The following is an 18,384-nucleotide window of genomic DNA, read 5'->3' on the forward strand; positions in this document are numbered from 1 at the left end:
AGCATCCGTTTTCCTTGGTTGTAAATTTATAAAACAAAAAGTTGCGAAATTTGTCCTCGCCATTAGAAATATTTGAAATGTAAAATAAGTTTCAAATTGTTTCACATACTGCAAAATAAGTTTCAAATTGTTTGAATGGACTCATTTAGTTGGCCCCTCTCAATAATTATAACTTTTTTTTGAGCCGTCAATTATTATAAACTTTAATTACGCTGAATATGTATATAATACTTAATTGTTGGTCTCATTAAAGTTACTTAAGGGAGCAATACGGCACTCCATTTGCCAAAAAAAAGAGAGAGAGAAAAAAAAGTGGTAATTAATTTGCATTTGCAATTAAGGACAATAATCTAAACATTGACTTTTTTTAGACGTAATAAAAATGTTGACTTATGACAAAAAAAACCCTCAAAATTTCTATGTAGTACACTACACAAGAAGAAGAAGAAGGAAAGTTATATACAACTTCACTTAGATTGTTACTTCGAGTATTCTTAATTATTCAATATTTTTATTAGATCTTGTCCGCATATATATAGCACCATATATTTATGTCATGCATGTTTCAAATTAGTAATCAACATTTCTATTTTCTAGTCATACTTGCATTCTAGTTTTATGTATTGAGTAGAAGTAAGATCACGACGTCAAGGTAAATCCCCTCAAGTATATTTAGATCCAAATCTAAAAGTCGCAATATCATGCACATTAATTATACTTTTTTTTATATAAATTACGTAAGTAAATAAAAAAAATAACTTGTTAATTGCTCAATATCATACACATTAATTATACTTTTTTATTTATAAATTATATAAATAAATAAATAAATTTAAAGACCGCAAATTTAACTTGTTAATTTCGCAATATCATGCACATTAATTGTACTTTTTTTTTGAAAAATTACATAAATAAATAAGAAATTTAAAGATCGCAAGACGATTGGACTCGAACTCAAAACCTCAATCCTTGGGCATTAACACGCACACGCACATTAACTATACTTTATATTTGGGGCCCGTTTTCACTGCCTAGTTGAATCCATATTGGCTTGCTAACTGGACTTTACATTTCGTTTGGTAGTTAAGTAAATTAATGTGGGTGGCCCGATTTTTACACATGGCTCAAGCAAATATCACTGTTCATTCACGAATACATGTGCGGAGATCTCCCCCAATTTGCGTTCTATGAATGCTGGTGCCAAGGGCCAACCGGAACCGGCGGTTCGACCCTGAACCGGCCCGGTGGTCAACGGTTCTGGCCCGGACCGTTGACCACTGGGCCGGTTCAGGGCCAAACCGCCAAACGTTAAGGGCCGATTTAGGTTCACATATATTTCGACCCTAAACCGGCAGTCCGAACCGGCGGTTCGACCCTGAACCGTCGGTTCCAGCCGAATTTTTATCATATCCTACATTTTTCAATGTGGGATTCAACTTAACTTATAAATATATAACTTATATTCATGTAATATATAACTTATAAATATATAACTTATAATTTATAAATATATAACTTATAACTTATAAGGTCTAGGGATCAAACCTCATTGCTCCCCCTCACCCAAATGTCAAAAAAAAAACTTATAAATATATAACTTATATAATATATGTTGTATTTTTTAAATTTTGCGTATATATATACTTAACTTTAATAATTTTGAAATTACTCAACTTAAAAATCTTAAATAATATAATAATCTACAAATTTTGAAATTTTAATAATTTTTGAAATTTTTGAATAATTTTAATAATTTTAATAATATAATACTTAACTTTAATAATTTTGAAATTTTTCAACACTTATAAAGTAAAAATTTTTGAAATTTCATGACAAATCATTTAATTTCATAAAAAAGAATACAAAAAAAAATTTAAAAAAAAAGCCCGCGAACCGCCGGTTCAGGGTCCGAAAACCAGCACTTCAAATTTTAGGCAGGCCGGTTCAGGTTCATGAAATTTTTGAACCTGAACCGCCAGTTCGGGCCCGGAACCGGTGGCAACCCTATGAATGGCAACCCCCATTTTTTCGATTGAAAGTATTCAAAAATTTTGGTATGTCCGCGCATTTCCATTCTAGCAGTACAAGCAGGAGGCGACGAAGAACACATACATCATCACAAATCACCAGGTCAGTTTTTCGTATCTGAACATATTTCTATTTTCTCTGAAATTTCAATTCGATTTTTCGTATTTAGTATTCGCTGCTATATTCGAAGCTAAAAAAACTCGATTAACCCCTGCTAGGGTTTGCGGGTGGCACTGAATTGGGCACTGGTTTGAAGAAGCTTTCGTGTTGCGATACCCCTAGAGCTGCGAACTGATGTAAGTCTGGAATGGGTTGTGAATCTTTTATCTTTTGTTGTTGTCTGAAATTTGGATACGCTTGTCTTTACATAAAATTAACGATGTTATTCAGGACATTTTAACTTATAATCACGAGTTGAGATCTATTTACCAAACAGAAAAAGAAAGGAATCACACTTTCCACCTAGCGCTATGATAACACTCATGTTTCCATGGTTTTTAATGTTCTTATGATGTTAATTTTATTGGGAATTGAGTGTTTGATGATTGTTTTGTGCTTAAATTGTTTTATCTGTGAAATATGATATTTGCTAGTACTTTGGTGATTTTTACAGAAATATTGAGTCTGAATTTGGATAAATGGTCTTAATGAAAGTTGTGAATCATCGCGATACAAGTTCGTAGGCGCAAATGGATTGCAAATTGGAGTTCGGACGAGAAAGATATGGCCAGAACAAGAAATTCGCGTGCAGCAGTGAATAGTGCCCGATGAGAATTTTCGAATTTTCGGGATTTTGCGGGATTCTCGGATTTTATCAGTATTTTCAAGCTCTATACTGTATTTATCCCTTGTGCATATATATAGGTTATCTTTTGACCTATTTAGGGTTCCCAACTTTATGTTTTTCAGTTTCAGAGCTTTAGATTATTATTGCTTTCCAGTTTTTAGAGCTTGGATTGGATTTCTGCGAAGATTCAAGATTTTTCATTCAGTTTTTACAATTGCGTTCTTTTTAATTATGTTTTTGATTTATTTTGCTATGTCTGATTAGTTTTCTTTATCTGATTTTAGGGTTTGTAATAGTTAATTGAAGTCATGTGATTAATTTATTAATACATTTTTGCCTTTCAATTTATGATTCATAATTTATGGTGCTTGATTTCTTGTGGATTATCTGGCCAATAATTTGCATGTGTAGCTATTCGGTTTGAGACATAGCGGAGATAACTGTTTAGTGGATTCAGGAATATATGATATGATTTTAACCTTGAGACTAGCGGAGATAGGTGGATCATAGGGAGTTATCCTTATTTGCTTTTTGGAGTTAGTAGATTGTCTTGAGACCTAGCGGAGATAGATAATTTACTAATCTACGGTCATTGCTGCTCTAGCGAGAGTAATTGATTAATTAAGTGATCTCTCATCATAACTGGATTAAAATGGTTAATAGGATTAATAGATTGATTATGTGGATTTAGTTAATGAATTTACTACCCTAGGATCAGTCGTTTTCATTATTTGAATTTTCCTCTTGAATTTTATTTGCTTCTATTTGAGTTTACTTTTAGTTAAATCTTCTTCATATTATGTTTGCTTGTCTACTGTGATAGTTTGTTTAGAGAATAGTTAGAGTTATTTCGTTTATCAGTCTATGTGGATATGATACTCGGTTACTGATTATTTGCTACAATTGCACCGTGTTAGTTGCGGTATTTTGTGCTAAGAAATTAGTGATCACGCTACCAAATGTGCGTCAATATAAAGAAACTCGCACAACAATAGCCACGCTTCCTTGGGTTTCAATTACTTGCGTAATTTTGACCAAGCAGTCAAACGGGACCTTGATATATAGGGTTATTATCACTTTCTTATTTTAATTTCTATTCATGAACATTTTTTCTGTGATTATGAGTTTTTTCGAGATTTTTTATTTAGCTTTTTATAGACTATATCTAAATGATCAAGAAAAAAATAATTCACACAACTAGATCCATTCAACAGATCAGTCGTGGAAAGCAACTAAATGTAACTTTTTTTTAGTAATTCAAAAAAAAAAAAAAACACTAGAAGTCAAGCTAAAATTTTATTTTTTCTTAACTAGATGAGAGCTATAAGCTTTAATGAATAAGAAATCAATTATCTATATAAATTTTCAACGATCCAACCATCGAAATTATGGCTACTGAGTACATAATAAACTATACTAAAACAAGTACAATCGGACCAAACTAATTTACAATTGAATAAATCTCTACTATCTAGGGTCAAGTGAGTGGTCTTGCAAATAGCACATTATTAGTCAATCTTCAGATAATCTGATAAGAAACTGGGAAAATCTAGAAAAAGCATATCTAAAGTGTCTTAAAAGAGGTGGAGAAAAATCTAGAAAAAGCACATTTAGAGCACATTATTAGTCAATAAATACACTATAATCATAATAAATTTTGTGGATGGAGGGAGTATTATATATATATATATATATATATGTATATAAATTTACAATATTAAATAAAGAAATTAAAAGGGCGGGACACAGGGGACTTGAACCCAAGACCTTTAGCCTTAGGCATTAACCCTTTACCGCTTGGCCAACACGCGCACATAAAACAAACACATTTTATGAGGAAGGATGGAGAGAGTATCAAATATATCAATAACATTATCAAATAGCTCTAATCAATATAATAACATTAAAATGAAGATGGATTTATTTTATAATTGAAGAGGTATCAAATGAATGATCAAGATATTTGTCAACATATTTTTATCTAATGATCATTATTATCTAGTTAAAATTTCAACCAAAATATGTAGATACTTTTCTTTCAAAGTTTGTATTAGTCTATAAAGATTTTTTAGAACTGGTAATTGCTTTTTATGGATCCGTATTTTGCAACATAGTTTTTGGACGTTAATTGGTTGTAAATCCACAAACGTTTAGTGAATTTCGTTATTTTTTCAACTCCATAAAATTGTAGCATAAATACATAAATTTTACCATTTTCAACTTTGCTCTAAATTTCAGTTTTGCCCAAATCAAAACTATTATCAGTAAACTCGAAGCCTTCTTCACATAATGTTCATTCGACAATTGAAAATTTGAGATAGATACTAAACATTGTACCAAAGTTAGTTTTAACAATCAATTTTGTATCGTCCAAACCAAAAGCTTTTATACGAAAGTTAGGGTGTCATTGTCAAATGGTTTTGGTGTTGTACGGAGTGTATTCCACTGGCGAAGAGGATTTGGAAAGACACAAGAAAGGAAACAATCAGTAAACTCGCGGCGACAACTGATCAGCGCATGAGCACCTCAGCAAGTACACATCTGAGATAGTTGTATATAATTATGATCCTTGGTGTCATAAATCTTAAAATACATTGGCTACACCTTCTAAATCTCAATTATAAAAACTAACAAAAGTATAAATAATAGAACGAATGTATCATGAAGGATGAGTTTAAATTTTTTTATGCCACTATTTTAGGACGGTTTATAAAAATAGCCCAATTTTTTTAGGCTTATAGAAATAAATTAGTTATTTTAAATTTCAACGTTCGTGAACCACATTTAAGCCCAATTCGAATTATTTAGGGTAGCATTCTGGCCCAAGTGTGGTTTCACGGGATTAGCTCCATTTAGAATTTTACGTTGTAGTGAGAATTAAGACCAATTATATACATACCATAGATTATTTTAAATCTCAATAATTACACCACCTTCCCTTTTTAATGAAATTCTAGATTCATATTCAATGAGAATTCTCGTGAATAATTACATGTTGGTAATGAAATCTCAATAAATACATCACTTTTCATCTTCACTGAAATCTCATATTCATGTTCAATGAAAAATGTCGTGAATTATTACATTGTTGGTCGTGAATAAATAGCGATTGGCCGTGAATGAATCACGATTTCCGTGAATAACATGATAAAAATAAAATGAATTTTACCCACGTCATTTTCAATGAAATTCACGTCAATAATGATATGGTTGGTCGTAAATAAACAGCGATTGATCGTGAATAAAGACCAATTGACCGTGAATAATCACGATTCAGATTATTTAATTAAGATTTGCCAAAAATTAAAATCACCATGATTCCAACTTTTTTTTAGACGGAACCTGTGGTATTTATTCAAAATCATTGCGTACAATATCTCTAAGCCAATTAGGGAAATCTTGAAATCACCTCATAGGATGCTCAATGTAACGCACAAATTGCACTAAACAATGTGCGGTTTTTATTTGCCATACGATACATGTGAAACACGCCAATCACCAAATTCTCCCTCGCAACATCCAATATGTCCCGAATGTCATTGGGCAAAAATGCTCGATCCTCCTCCTGTCTAGCCATTAGAGTTAGTGAATATCGCAATCGGTGCAAGCCCAAACTCCATGCTCATCACTATGCCATGCACAACACCCATAACTTCGGTTACCATAGAGCTTGACGCTGGCTATGATGGTTCTTAGTTTTCACACATTTAAAGTTCTCACGTGACCCCCCCCCCCCCCAGCTATATATATTAAAATATATGCTATCAAAATATGTATGCTAATTTTACATTTGGATTGACTACCTCTAAATAAAGAAATATGAGAATATCTATATATTAATTTATATACCCCACGTATATATTATATATAAAATATATGCTACCAAAAGATGTGTGCTAATTTTATATTTGAATTGATTACCTTTAAATAACGAAATATGCAAAAATTTACATAAATTATTAAAGATAAAAAAGAAAATCTATTAAGATGCTGGTGATATTATATATATTTAATTAATAATTAAGTTAAATATTATTAATAATTACATTAATGATGTTTTGGTCGGAATTTTTTGAGCAATTGACTTGGGTTTTATATACATAAATTAATAAACAATTTTCTTTACTAAAAAATAGAATAGGTGAATATTTGTATTGTACCAACGTCAACGTGCTTATTATGTTTCAATTGATAAGATGACTCTCTTATTTTCGTGTTGATGAAGCATCACAAGAAGTTGGAAAGAAAATGATTTTTTTTTTTAAACGGGTTGGAAAGAAAATGTTAGAAGTGAATATTTCAAAAATTAGGACTACTAATTTTTTAGTAAATTAAAAAAGAAAATAAGGGGAAGAGATGAGAAAAAGTTGCCTAAAAGAAAGGTGTGTTCTTGGTCAAAGTCAGAATCTCCTAACCCTCCATTCATGGTAAAAAACAAATTCCTATAAATTCATATAAATTGACAAATGAAAATCCCCAAAAACCCAACCCAGAAACCGGTCAGCACAGAATAGCCCATTGGAATTTGATCATACACGTTCGCTTCTACTAATTTATTCTATGTAACTTCGTTATCTCTTTCTATATTTCCTGCTTTCCATCTCTTGATCTATCCCTTGTGCCATTATTTGTTAATATATGCAATTTTTGGCCCTCAGTTTTAGGAATTTTTTTTTGTTTCAGTTCAATGTTGAAATGGGTTTGTTAAGTTGTGGTCTTTAGCTTTGATTCTTGATTATGCTTTTTAAGTTTTATGCGTTAATTTTTACTCTTTAAATTTGAAAATTTGAATTGCTTGTTGTTGGTATGGTTTGTGGTTGTAGCTTATGTTGTTTATGTGCAATGAATATTGGCTTTTGGTTTCATTGTTGTATACCTCAATTTAGTTGTTTTTGTTTATTTATTTAGTTTTTTTTTGGCATAATACAGATTGGTGGTGCTTACATTTGTCTGCATTCGGAAATTGTGATATTGGGCTTGATCATAAAGGGTTGAGGTTGGGGCAGAATTCATGTCTGAATTTTGTACATAAAAAGAAAAGATTGGGGCTGAGGGTTGGTCTGGTCTGGTCTGGTGAAGAGAAGAGGAAAAGTTGTTGAGTGATAAATTGTACATGAGTACAATGGTGACAAATTCATGGAGAAAGTATGTCGCCCCTTGTTGGCGGCCCTCGGTGGAGAGTCGAGGGGAGAATTGCAGCAATAGAGGGGGCGACCCCAGTGGTCGTGTGGACGGGTTGTGGTGGTACAAAGATATAGGACAACATATACATGGGGAATTTTCAATGGCGGTCATCCAAGCAAATAATGTATTAGAAGATCAATGCCAAGTAGAGTCGGGGCCGATGAGCTGTATGGAGTCTGGCCCTCGAGGGACATTTGTTGGAATCTACGACGGGCATGCTGGCCCTGAAGCTTCCCGGTTTATAAACAATCATCTATTCGATAATATTAAACGTATGCACCTTTGTCTCCTTGTTACTATTATAGTCTTCAACGTGTTGCGATTTTACTGTTGTTCATTTGTGTTTATGGTAGTTTAGACACTTTTTGGACTTCTAGTTGATGTTACTTTCTTTTACAGTGGAATGTGCTGGACTTTCTTTTCCATAAAGTTATGCGCTTCTGGTAATATTCTGCTCTTTAGGTCGTCCACACTAATTCAGAAAAATATTCGTTGAGTATATATTATTGTGAAAACAGAACAATTGTAATACAAGTGAACGTCTATGTTTAATCATTGAACAAAAGCTGAAGAAGAATATTGGATGATAACTAGTTTAATGACATGTACCTTAGATAGTTGTTGTAAAATTCTTTCCTAACATCATGTTGGAATTTATGATTAAATTAGGAATATATTTGAACTAGTTGCATTTTGAATATAGTGTGTGTGCGCGTATTGCTTCTGTCGGTCTTTACATGTAATGTTAGATAATTTTATTGAATATAATACAATGAATATGCTGCTCTATCCATGTATTGTGTTGTGTTAGTATCTGAGTTCAGTGTACATAGCTTGTCTTAGTAAAACGATTTATGTAATCCCAATCTGGAAATGTCGTCTAAGCTTAAAGTGATTTGAGATCTACTGTGTTTTTTTTTTTTTGGAACAATTCTTGATCTATTTTTTTGAAGTCCCTTTTATGAGAAACTGTCTAAAACTCATGGTTTACTCACTTTCCAGCTATTTGATGCAGGATATACATTAGATAGTCAAGAAATGTCGGCGGATGTTATAAAAAATGCATATTTAGAAACGGAAGAACAGTTTCTTTCTATGGTAAAAAAGCAATGGGAAATCAAACCACAAATCGCGTCTGTGGGTTCGTGTTGTTTAGTAGGCGTAGTATGCAACGGGATGATATACACTGCAAATGCTGGAGATTCCAGGGTGGTGTTAGCAAGACTAGAGAAGTCTGGTAAACAGGTGAAAGCCGTTCAATTATCAGATGAACACAACGCAAGTATTGAATCTGTTCGGGAGGAGTTGCGCTCGCTGCACCCGGAAGATCCCAAGATCGTCGTTCTCAAGCACAAGGTTTGGCGAGTCAAGGGTCTTATTCAGGTTTCCAGATCAATAGGCGACGCCTACTTAAAGAAAGCAGAGTTCAATAAACCACCTTTGTTAGCAAAATTCAGAATTCCAGACCCTTTCGAGAAGCCAATCCTGTTGGCCGAGCCATCAATACACGTTCAGAAACTTCAACACGAAGATCAGTTTCTTATATTTGCTTCGGATGGTCTATGGGAACACCTTAGCAATCAAGAGGCAGTCGACATTGTTCACCACTCTGCACGCAATGTACGGTTTCTTAACTGAAAAAAGCTCGTTTTTCTTCCTCGAGTAAATCTCACTAACAGGCAGAGTCCCGTCCCATTTCAGGGTGTTGCCAAGAAGCTTGTAAAAGCTGCGCTCCAGGAGGCCGCAAAGAAGAGAGAGATGAGATATTCGGACCTGAAAAAGATCGTCAGGGGAGTGAGAAGACATTTCCATGACGACATCACTGTAATAGTCCTCTTCCTCGACTCCCATTTGATCAGTCGGAGCTCGTTTCAGGGGCCGATTCTTTCAATAAAAGGAGGCGGGGTAGCACCCGGAGACGCCAACACGTAGACTAGAATGGTATAAACATGTTTTGTTATTGATAAGTTTCATCAAAAGTGAAGAAAAAGGAAAGTTACCAAATCAGATGTATAGAGCTGCCTTTTGGTATCTCACAATACTTGATATATGTTAATGATTATGCCAGGAAGATGCAGAGGGACTGATGTTCTTGAAATTTTTCTTGCTCACTGGCATATGAAACACACCAATTTACAGGAAAAACAGATGAATTACTGATAATGAAATAAGAAAAAAATTGAGTCTTTTATCTGCATAGGCTTCTATCTAACTTCTTTGGGCGCTTATCTAGTAAATTGTGGATATATTACTAAATTACTTGGTTTAAAATTTATTTACTCCCTGCTTCATACATTTGAGTTTGTGTATGGAGAGAGATAAATAAATTATTTTATGTTATGAGATACATAAGATCCTTCTCCAATAAAATGATTGGAATCCCATTTCAGACAAATATGTTATGAGATACATATGATTAGTTTCCAAATAATTCACCAGCTTGCTTTGAAAGCAAACTAACTCATAAATTACTACTAACTTCTCTAATGGACAAGTGATTCAATACAAATTATGTACCTATTGTAGCATCTATCTCTTTTAAAAAGAATCAATTACAAAACTTTTCATCTTTTAAACCAAACAAACAAACTCTTTGAAAATTCTGCACTTGTCTCGTAATATATGTTATAGTAACTTATAAGCTAGTAGTGCGACTGAGTTTAAAAGTCGAATTTCAACTGCAAGCATTATTATGCTTCATGATTTTATCATACCACCTATATAGTACATTTAATAACAAATATAACAATAATACATCAAATTTGATCTTGTCCTAACTCTTTAACGAGCATTCTCGCACTTCTAACAAATTACTAAGCCTAAATCAGCCACCAAGCTGCTAAACAGAGCAACACATGCATGTAAAGCATCTGCAGTGACTCTTGGCCAAAATAAAAAATACTGCCTGAGCAAGACACGGAATGCCACCTACTGCTCGTCGCTCATTACATCCGTGATGAGAGGTCACTAGAGCGACGGCATTATTTCGTCTCGTATATTTTTTGGATAATTGGAACACAAAGCTGTTCCGCGATAGAACTGAGTTGATGCTAAAGAATCTCAAACGGAGCAGCACTTACTCACCCATATTTAGAACAGTCTCTTCTTTATACGGGTAAGGATGTCCTCGCTCCTCCATTCTTCGTTATAATTGCTACGAACCAAGATAAAAATTGGTATGCGAAGTTACTGCCTCAGAAGCACTTTCCATATCTTACTCATATACACGACCAGTGACCATAAGGCAAGCCATGCCGAAATATATAGCAACAAAACCCCGGAATAAGCGAAGGTTTTGGCTCCAATGATACTGCAGGAATAGGAAGACGGAACACCAATTTCATTTCAGAAAACAATGAAACCACGAAATCATATATATATATATATATATATATGGATTTATATTTGATAGATTCAATTGAACAAAGCTGGATTATATGAAGTAAAAGAAGAAAACTGAACCTGCCATCTCTGGCAGCCAAGAGGATGGTTAGTGCACTCATCTGTGAGGCAGTTTTCCACTTCCCCAAATTATTGACTGCAACAGCCTACAAAAGTGAAGTAATGAGTTTAGATGAGTTAATCTGTTAGTACTATAAATTTTAATTACAATTCAAGGTCATTGCTTCAAACCTCAAGAAGCTCTCTGTCCTGAGCAGCAGCCCATTCCCTAACAGCGGACATAGTAATCTACATGTAGACATAATAAATATGTAAATGCAAGAACTAAACCAAATTGAAACATGGACATGTACTTATGCGTTGAATAAAAGGATCTCCAGTGCAAAATTAAAGGTGAAGAAAACAGGATTTTCATATATGTAGTGAAGAAATCACTTGTCCAAAGCCAAAATGAGTTATCCAACTCTGTTAATGACATCTAAATATGAAAAGAATGAAGAGGAAATTCTCTTCTTGTTTGTATGCTCCATGAAATACCAGAGATATCCCATACACATTTCAAGCTGGTAGCTGAATGTTTTCTCCCCATATGAAGATTAAATATGTCATTATGATATTATTCTAAAGCATATCGAATCCTGATATAAGCTCAACTGCAAATCAGTAGGAGGGATTGGTGAGGGAGGGGATTCAGAAAGTGTCAACCACCTCTTATCTCTGCTTAGAAGGAGGCATGAGTCAGAGAGCGAGATGATTCCTCCGATTTACAATTTTCCGAAATTCATAATTTATAGAATTGCAGGGAGTAAAAAAATAACCAAGTATCATTGTCCTATTTCTGAGAAAATTAACTCATTGTTCCTTGCAACTATACCAAACATCGTGGATTAGAAGGATAAGAAACTTTAACTTCCCACTCCCTCTTCACTTCCTCTTCTAGGCATAATGCATATCATTAACACACGAGAAAGAGAGAGTGGTTGAATTATTATTGCGGTAGCACCTTTGGCATCAATACAAGACACATCTTTAATTCAATGGTAGATGCACAGGTAGCTAAGGATGAAAATTTTAATCTTGTGCATGGATATGCAAGAAAAGGCATAAAATTTGTTTCTGTAAGAAGAAAGTATTAAGCTCTTACCTCTCTGCCAATTATAGCAATAGCAGGTATAGTTAACAACCATGGTGCATGCCCTAACCCACCAGCTTCGAAAGGTCTGGTACACAACAAGATCAATGTGGCAGCAACCATAAGCTGTATTCATTTTAGAAAAGAAAGAAAATGAACATGTGGAACAGTCCTTAGATATTTCAACATAAGTCAACCAACAGAATAAATAGAGCACAATACTTCTACAGCAAGATATATGCATCTTTATAGATTAAAGTGTGCCCCTTGAGTCAGATTTTCGATTAAGTGTACCCTTGGAAAAAGTACCCCAGTTTTCCTCTGAAAATGTAACCTTTCAATTTTTTCATATGATACCAAATTTGAAGATTTCTTTTTCAAATGTCTTATCACATCAGTTATTTATTTACATATTGAATGTATTTATCGAGACTTCTATTTCTGCCAAGTGAGTCCAATTGCTCTTAGTGTTACGGTTACCTTATCTGCCACTGGATCCAAAAACGCACCAAATGGAGTTCCCAAATCCATCTATCAAACAAAAAAATTCATCAGAAAGAGATAAAAAAAGAAAATAAAGAGAAGCATAATCACATGACTCAAAGAAGCTCCGGGTCTAGAAAGACTGCACCTTTCGAGCAAGGTATCCATCGAGCCAATCTGTAAAGGCTGCCGCAATGAAAATACCAGTTGTAACAGCAGGTCCCCACCAGCTCTCAACATAAAATGCTAATCCGTTGAAAGTAAAGTGTCAATCTCATGACTTCCATATACACAACAAACAGCAACCATAAAATAGATAGAACGCACACTCAAACCAAATTTAGGACTTATGTCACCAATCACTAAAATCATTTAAAACTGATTGAGCATTTCTCAGTAAAAATTACAGCTTGATTAACGGTAGCCAATAGACTGGGTTGTCATCCACGAGATGAGATGATGATGTTATATTCGCAACATTCATAAGCCGACGTGAAGTATACAACAACCTTATACAACAGATGACACGACCCTTCGAGCACAAATATGGAATCAGGATACAAGAAATTGTGCAAAAGTAGCCAATAATACATTGTGCTCAATCATATGAAAAATCGCATAATTCGAGATTAAAACGTAGACGCGATGTTTTCCAAAAGAAGTCCATAATCAACCATACCACATATTCACTCCTCCCCCCCAATAAACACATGAAATAACAAGATTTTACGATTTGCAATTATTCGAAACATACTGCCTACAAGGAGCGGCACCGCGGCGACGCGGCCAATCGTCAATATCGTAGGCAATGTAAGCAGCTTCGCCGGCTGCGCGGGCGGTTTTCCGGTTAGCTTCTGCGTGGGCGACGACACGTCGGATTGGCTCTCGGCCTTGCCATCGACGGTGGCGCACATTTTGGAACCGAAATTAGTATTCGAATTGCAAAACAACTTTCTATCTACTTCTCCGTTTTGAGAATCCGATGAGAATAGGAGATGTTCCCGGCCGCTCCGCGAAGCGATTCTACGGTGCGCCGGAGGCGAGAATGCGGTTTTCCTGCGCCACCAGCCGACGGAGTGATTTAGCCGGATAGTTGCCGTCGATTGGCCGGTGGTGGTGGCGGAGGAGGAGGGGACGAGAAATGTATAGGGTTGGTGGGGGTGTAGGATAACAGAATTGGTGAATTTAAGAGCGCCAGGCATACTGGTGGTGCGGAGTTAAATTGTGTAGGGAGGCTCAAGTTAGCAGGGCGGCTTATGTTAGCAGTGGTGAGGATGGGGATTTCGCAAATCTTTACGATCGATTTTGCGTGTGCGATAATGACCTAATTTTTCTCCTACACGTATTTCATGTGGACTTTGGTGTCACATTCTGAGCGGTACCTATAGTTTTTTTTGGCTTCGTCGATTTGTATAAAATTGTACTCCCTCCGTCCCTGAAATGGCTTCCTCTTTGGGGACGACACGAATTTTAATAAAAAGTTGTAAAGTGTATTGATAGTGGAGAAAAAGTGATATAATTATTATTGAAAGTTGTGAAAAGTGTTATAATTAGTATTGGGAGTGGTGAAAAGTGAAAAATATGAATAAATAAAGTATTATTAGTGGTGGGGTAGATTTCCAAAAATGGAAAGAAAGAAAGAGGAAGTTATTTGAGGGACGCCCCAAAATGAAAAAAGAGGAAGTTATTTTAGGGATGGAGGGAGTATTTTAGAAAATTACATGTTAATTCGTTGATATTTTTTCTCAAAAGAAAATGAGGGTTCTTTAAATCTAATTTGTAAGATGGTATCCATATATAAATCTAAATTCATATTTGATTCAGATAATATCATCTGTCCCAGAATGTAGTGTGTATCACCGTGTATCACTCTTAATTTCTTACTTTGTCAATTTTATACTTTTATTACCTACACACTTAAATCACTAATAATATTTTCCTTAATAACCGTGCCGAAACTAAATGGGACAAGCCAAATGGGACGGAGGGAGTATTATATTAGGAAGTGTAATTAATATTTATCACTAACTTTGAATTAATGAACCCAAATAATTTATTATTAATTCAAATAAATATAAAAAAATAATTATTGAAAAAGTTTAGTGCCCCAAAATGCCAACAAAGTAAAACTGTGCAAATAAAAGAGTAATGTTGGGAAGAATGTTATCAACAGAATGTTAATAACATTGAAACCAACACGCAGCGAAAATGAATAGCACACAGGAATATTTTTTCACGGATTTTACAAATAACCCGTGAGTGCCTCAAGGCTAAAAACACTATGTTGAAACAACAAAATAAAGTACAGATTTGGATCTCTTGGAGATCTATCCATAATTTTCTGCCTAAGACAAATCAACCTATATACTTTCTGCACTAGAATGTTGATACATCACAGCACCAAAATCAGCTGAATAACAAAAGTTAGTCGGACAAAACAAACAACCCGATACGCTCCAATGGCCTTGCACTTCAATTCTTGCTTTCGACTTCCTGTCGATACAAAGATAAACTTTACAGAATGGCTGCTTAAGTCTCCTTCGTCAAAGCAATCCTTGAAAAACCGGTGTCACGTTTACAGCAGAAAATGACGAGTTGGTTGTGAGTGAATATTAGGTCTCTGATTTTGCACTTCCAAAACGTAAGAATGATTGAAGCTTCTTACTGCTTTTATAGGTCTTCATGTTGTGGTTAGTTTCATCCACTTTTCACTTTCAAAACCTTCCTATAACCGCTGCAATCCATCTTTAAAAACTGTTAGTCGACCAGTCTGGAATGTTGGTTGAAAGATCATGGCTCCTTAAAAGTAGGAACTAACACCCCACTACTTTGGACCATGTATAACCGTCTTTCCACTTATTGAAAACGTGGTCAACAAGCATAAAACTTTTATTTCACAACTAAATAATAATAAAACCTTGAAGGTAAAGATTAAATATATACAATTACCAATGTAGAGTCAAAGTATAGAGTCAAGGCAGACTCTGAAATGTTGGTTGAAGCCCACAAATGTTGACACCAAGAATGTTATCAACATTCCACCCAACATTGAAAACACGAATGTTATCAACGTTGGTCCCAACATTGTCGGAATCAACATTGACTCTAACAATTATAAATCATAATTGGATGAGTGAACCATTGTTAATTATTTTTATATTGTATTAAAGCATAATAAATTAAAATTGAATAACAAATAATTAAAAATTAAAAAGAAATTAAGAGTGGTACACAGTGGTACACACCATATTTGGGTCAGAGGATCCTATTTGGAATTGATGATATATATTCATAATTGAGTCACACTTCTTTGTTCTTATGTGTACACTGAATAATCGAATCGATTTAAATTAAAATATTAAAATATGGTTCGATGTTTTCAATTGGGTTCGGTTCAATTTTTTAAAAATTGAATTATATATATATATATATAATATCCCTATTTATATATTTATATATTTATTTATAATCTTTTGATATTAAGTATAGAATTTAATACTTTTTTTTGTCATTTTTCAAAAAAAATCAATTTGTTGGTTTTTTGGGGTTATTTATACTTTTCAAATTGGTTTGATTCAATTTTCGATATGTTTGGTTCAATTTATTTGGTTCGTTATGATTTTTTTTTAATTAAATATAAAGTTGGTTTGATTTGATTTTAGCAAAAAAAATTGAATTGAAGCATATCCCTACTATGGCACATGTGCGCGGGTTGACCTTGATCCAGTCTAAATCAAAATTTTACCCTTATTTGAGCTAATTATTTTTTATATGTAAGAACTGTCATTTTTATTTCAAGATTGAACACACATTTAGCTTCAAGCATCAATTATTTTAAAGATTGAACACACATTTAGCTTCAAACATCAATTATTTACTACTTGGTCATCACACGCACACAAACATGAATTGTCACTTTTATAAAGAACAATTATCATTTTTGCAACTGTTGCCTTTTTGTTATAGGATAAATATAAATTTAAAAATCGTGTCACTTTTGCAATGTCACTTGTAATCGTAAAATTTTAATCATAATAATTGTCACTTTTATTTGGAATATGTAGACACAGAAAATTTGTTTGAAAATAAATACTTCATCCGTCTCATTAATAATGATTCACTTTCCTTTTTCATTTGCCCCATTGATAATGATTTGTTCCAATAAACAAAACCACCTTCACTCACAAAAAAAATGTGGCTCCACCACTTTTTATCACTTTTATTCTTTAAAAGTTCTTCTTTCAATAATTCTACCGAATAGTAATAAATCATTATCAATGAGACGGAAATAGTACAACTTTATTGATTTTATATCTTTATTTTGTTTTGAAATCTTATAAAATCTAAGATTAAACACAATCTCATATGTGATCATCTGTACGGTGCATATTACTCACACTCTAATAAAACATTTTACAAAGGCCCTATTAGTGTCTAATAAAAACATAGGTGATGGCTAGTATGCAATAATGAAATTAGTCTAAATTGACTTCTAAATAACATGTTGACCCAACTGCTCTAACTAATTGAAATAACATAAACTGATATGCACCATACTCTAATATACATCAAAAAAAGGCTCATTCAGCTAGGAGTATAATGAAAAAGAAGTTTGAGCTTTGCATGAAGCATGCAAAATCGTTGCTCAGAGAGAGGCTTAGTGAACAGATCTGCTATCAGATCAACAACAGTGACATGGCCAATCTCCAAAAACTTATTTTGAACTTTTTCGCAAATAAAACGCACGTCTATTTCAATATGTTTGGTGCGTGCATAGAAAATAGGATTTGAGGCCAAAGCAACCTCACTATAATTATCGCATCGAATTTTGTGTGGAACTCGAATAGCAATTCCAAGCTCTTGAGAAATTGATTATAACCAAATAATCTCAGTAGTAACATTGATCAATGCTCGATATTCAGATTCAATACTACTACGAAAGGGATTTTTCGTTTACTTTTTGGAACTGTAAATGATCAGATTATCACCAAAACAAACACAATGACCTCCAGCTCCATGTTAACTCCAAGTTAGAGATAAGAATATGAATAGGAGTGAGAGTATTTTCTATATAATGTAATCTGAAAACTTAATTACAAAGATGCATGAACGCATCCACATTACACCAAGAGTGAAGAGTTTAGTATGCGTGTGTTGACTTAGTGATAGGAGGTTAATGCTAAAAAATTAAGGTTTTGGGTTCGTGTCATCCGTCGCATGGTCTTTAAAAATTTCTTTATATGTTTATGTAATTTATATATATATATAAAGAGTGAAGAGTCAAAACTGACTTCTAACTAACATGTGTTGTCTTAGATGCTCTAACTAATTTCTAACTAAATGCTAACTAATTACAATAACATAAACT

The 18,384-nt window shown here is 33.8% G+C and overlaps 2 protein-coding genes and 1 long non-coding RNA gene across 7 annotated transcripts; 2 read left to right on the forward strand and 1 right to left on the reverse strand.

The window, feature by feature from the left end:
- Window positions 1–2,017: 2,017 nt before the first annotated feature.
- LOC131014961 (uncharacterized) lies at window positions 2,018–2,802 on the forward strand. Its single transcript, XR_009098389.1, has 3 exons — window positions 2,018–2,130; window positions 2,247–2,324; window positions 2,642–2,802. It is a non-coding gene; the product is annotated as an uncharacterized LOC131014961 (long non-coding RNA).
- Window positions 2,803–7,193: 4,391 nt separating this feature from the next.
- On the forward strand, window positions 7,194–10,196 carry LOC131014922 (probable protein phosphatase 2C 38). Of its 5 annotated transcripts, none has more exons than XM_057943100.1 (5): window positions 7,194–7,377; window positions 7,745–8,271; window positions 8,399–8,442; window positions 9,002–9,619; window positions 9,701–10,196. In XM_057943100.1, the coding sequence occupies exons 4-5, from the start codon at window positions 9,038–9,040 to the stop codon at window positions 9,929–9,931; spliced, it is 813 nt and encodes a 270-aa protein (XP_057799083.1). In that variant the 5' UTR covers window positions 7,194–7,377; window positions 7,745–8,271; window positions 8,399–8,442; window positions 9,002–9,037; the 3' UTR covers window positions 9,932–10,196. The 5 variants fall into 5 exon arrangements, with proteins under 5 accessions (XP_057799083.1, XP_057799081.1, XP_057799082.1 ...); XM_057943098.1 differs by having other exon boundaries at window positions 9,015–9,619; XM_057943099.1 differs by lacking the exon at window positions 8,399–8,442.
- Window positions 10,197–10,658: 462 nt separating this feature from the next.
- LOC131014932 (CDP-diacylglycerol--glycerol-3-phosphate 3-phosphatidyltransferase 2-like) lies at window positions 10,659–14,362 on the reverse strand. Its single transcript, XM_057943112.1, has 7 exons — window positions 13,771–14,362; window positions 13,165–13,262; window positions 13,014–13,064; window positions 12,546–12,659; window positions 11,633–11,689; window positions 11,462–11,547; window positions 10,659–11,309 (listed from the first exon to the last, which is right to left on the reverse strand). Exons 1-7 carry the CDS (start codon window positions 14,216–14,218, stop codon window positions 11,186–11,188), a joined length of 978 nt encoding a protein of 325 aa, XP_057799095.1. The 5' UTR covers window positions 14,219–14,362; the 3' UTR covers window positions 10,659–11,185.
- Window positions 14,363–18,384: the final 4,022 nt, after the last annotated feature.

The sequence above is a fragment of the Salvia miltiorrhiza genome, chromosome 3, assembly GCF_028751815.1.
Source record: "Salvia miltiorrhiza cultivar Shanhuang (shh) chromosome 3, IMPLAD_Smil_shh, whole genome shotgun sequence".
Taxonomy (NCBI): Eukaryota; Viridiplantae; Streptophyta; class Magnoliopsida; order Lamiales; family Lamiaceae; genus Salvia; species Salvia miltiorrhiza.

Bases quoted from the DNA above. Each gene is read 5' to 3' on its own strand.
- LOC131014922 (XM_057943096.1), top strand. From the start codon at position 7,929: ATGAGTACAATGGTGACAAATTCATGGAGAAAGTATGTCGCCCCTTGT. The intron at 8,272-9,014 runs GTATGCACCTTT...TATTTGATGCAG, and splicing joins TCTATTCGATAATATTAAAC to GATATACATTAGATAGTCAA. The intron at 9,620-9,700 runs GTACGGTTTCTT...GTCCCATTTCAG, and splicing joins TTCACCACTCTGCACGCAAT to GGTGTTGCCAAGAAGCTTGT.
- LOC131014932 (XM_057943112.1), bottom strand. From the start codon at position 14,218: ATGCCTGGCGCTCTTAAATTCACCAATTCTGTTATCCTACACCCCCAC. The intron at 13,263-13,770 runs GTATGTTTCGAA...TCAACGGATTAG, and splicing joins GGTGCCGCTCCTTGTAGGCA to CATTTTATGTTGAGAGCTGG. The intron at 11,310-11,461 runs GTTCAGTTTTCT...CTATTCCTGCAG, and splicing joins TTGGCTGCCAGAGATGGCAG to TATCATTGGAGCCAAAACCT.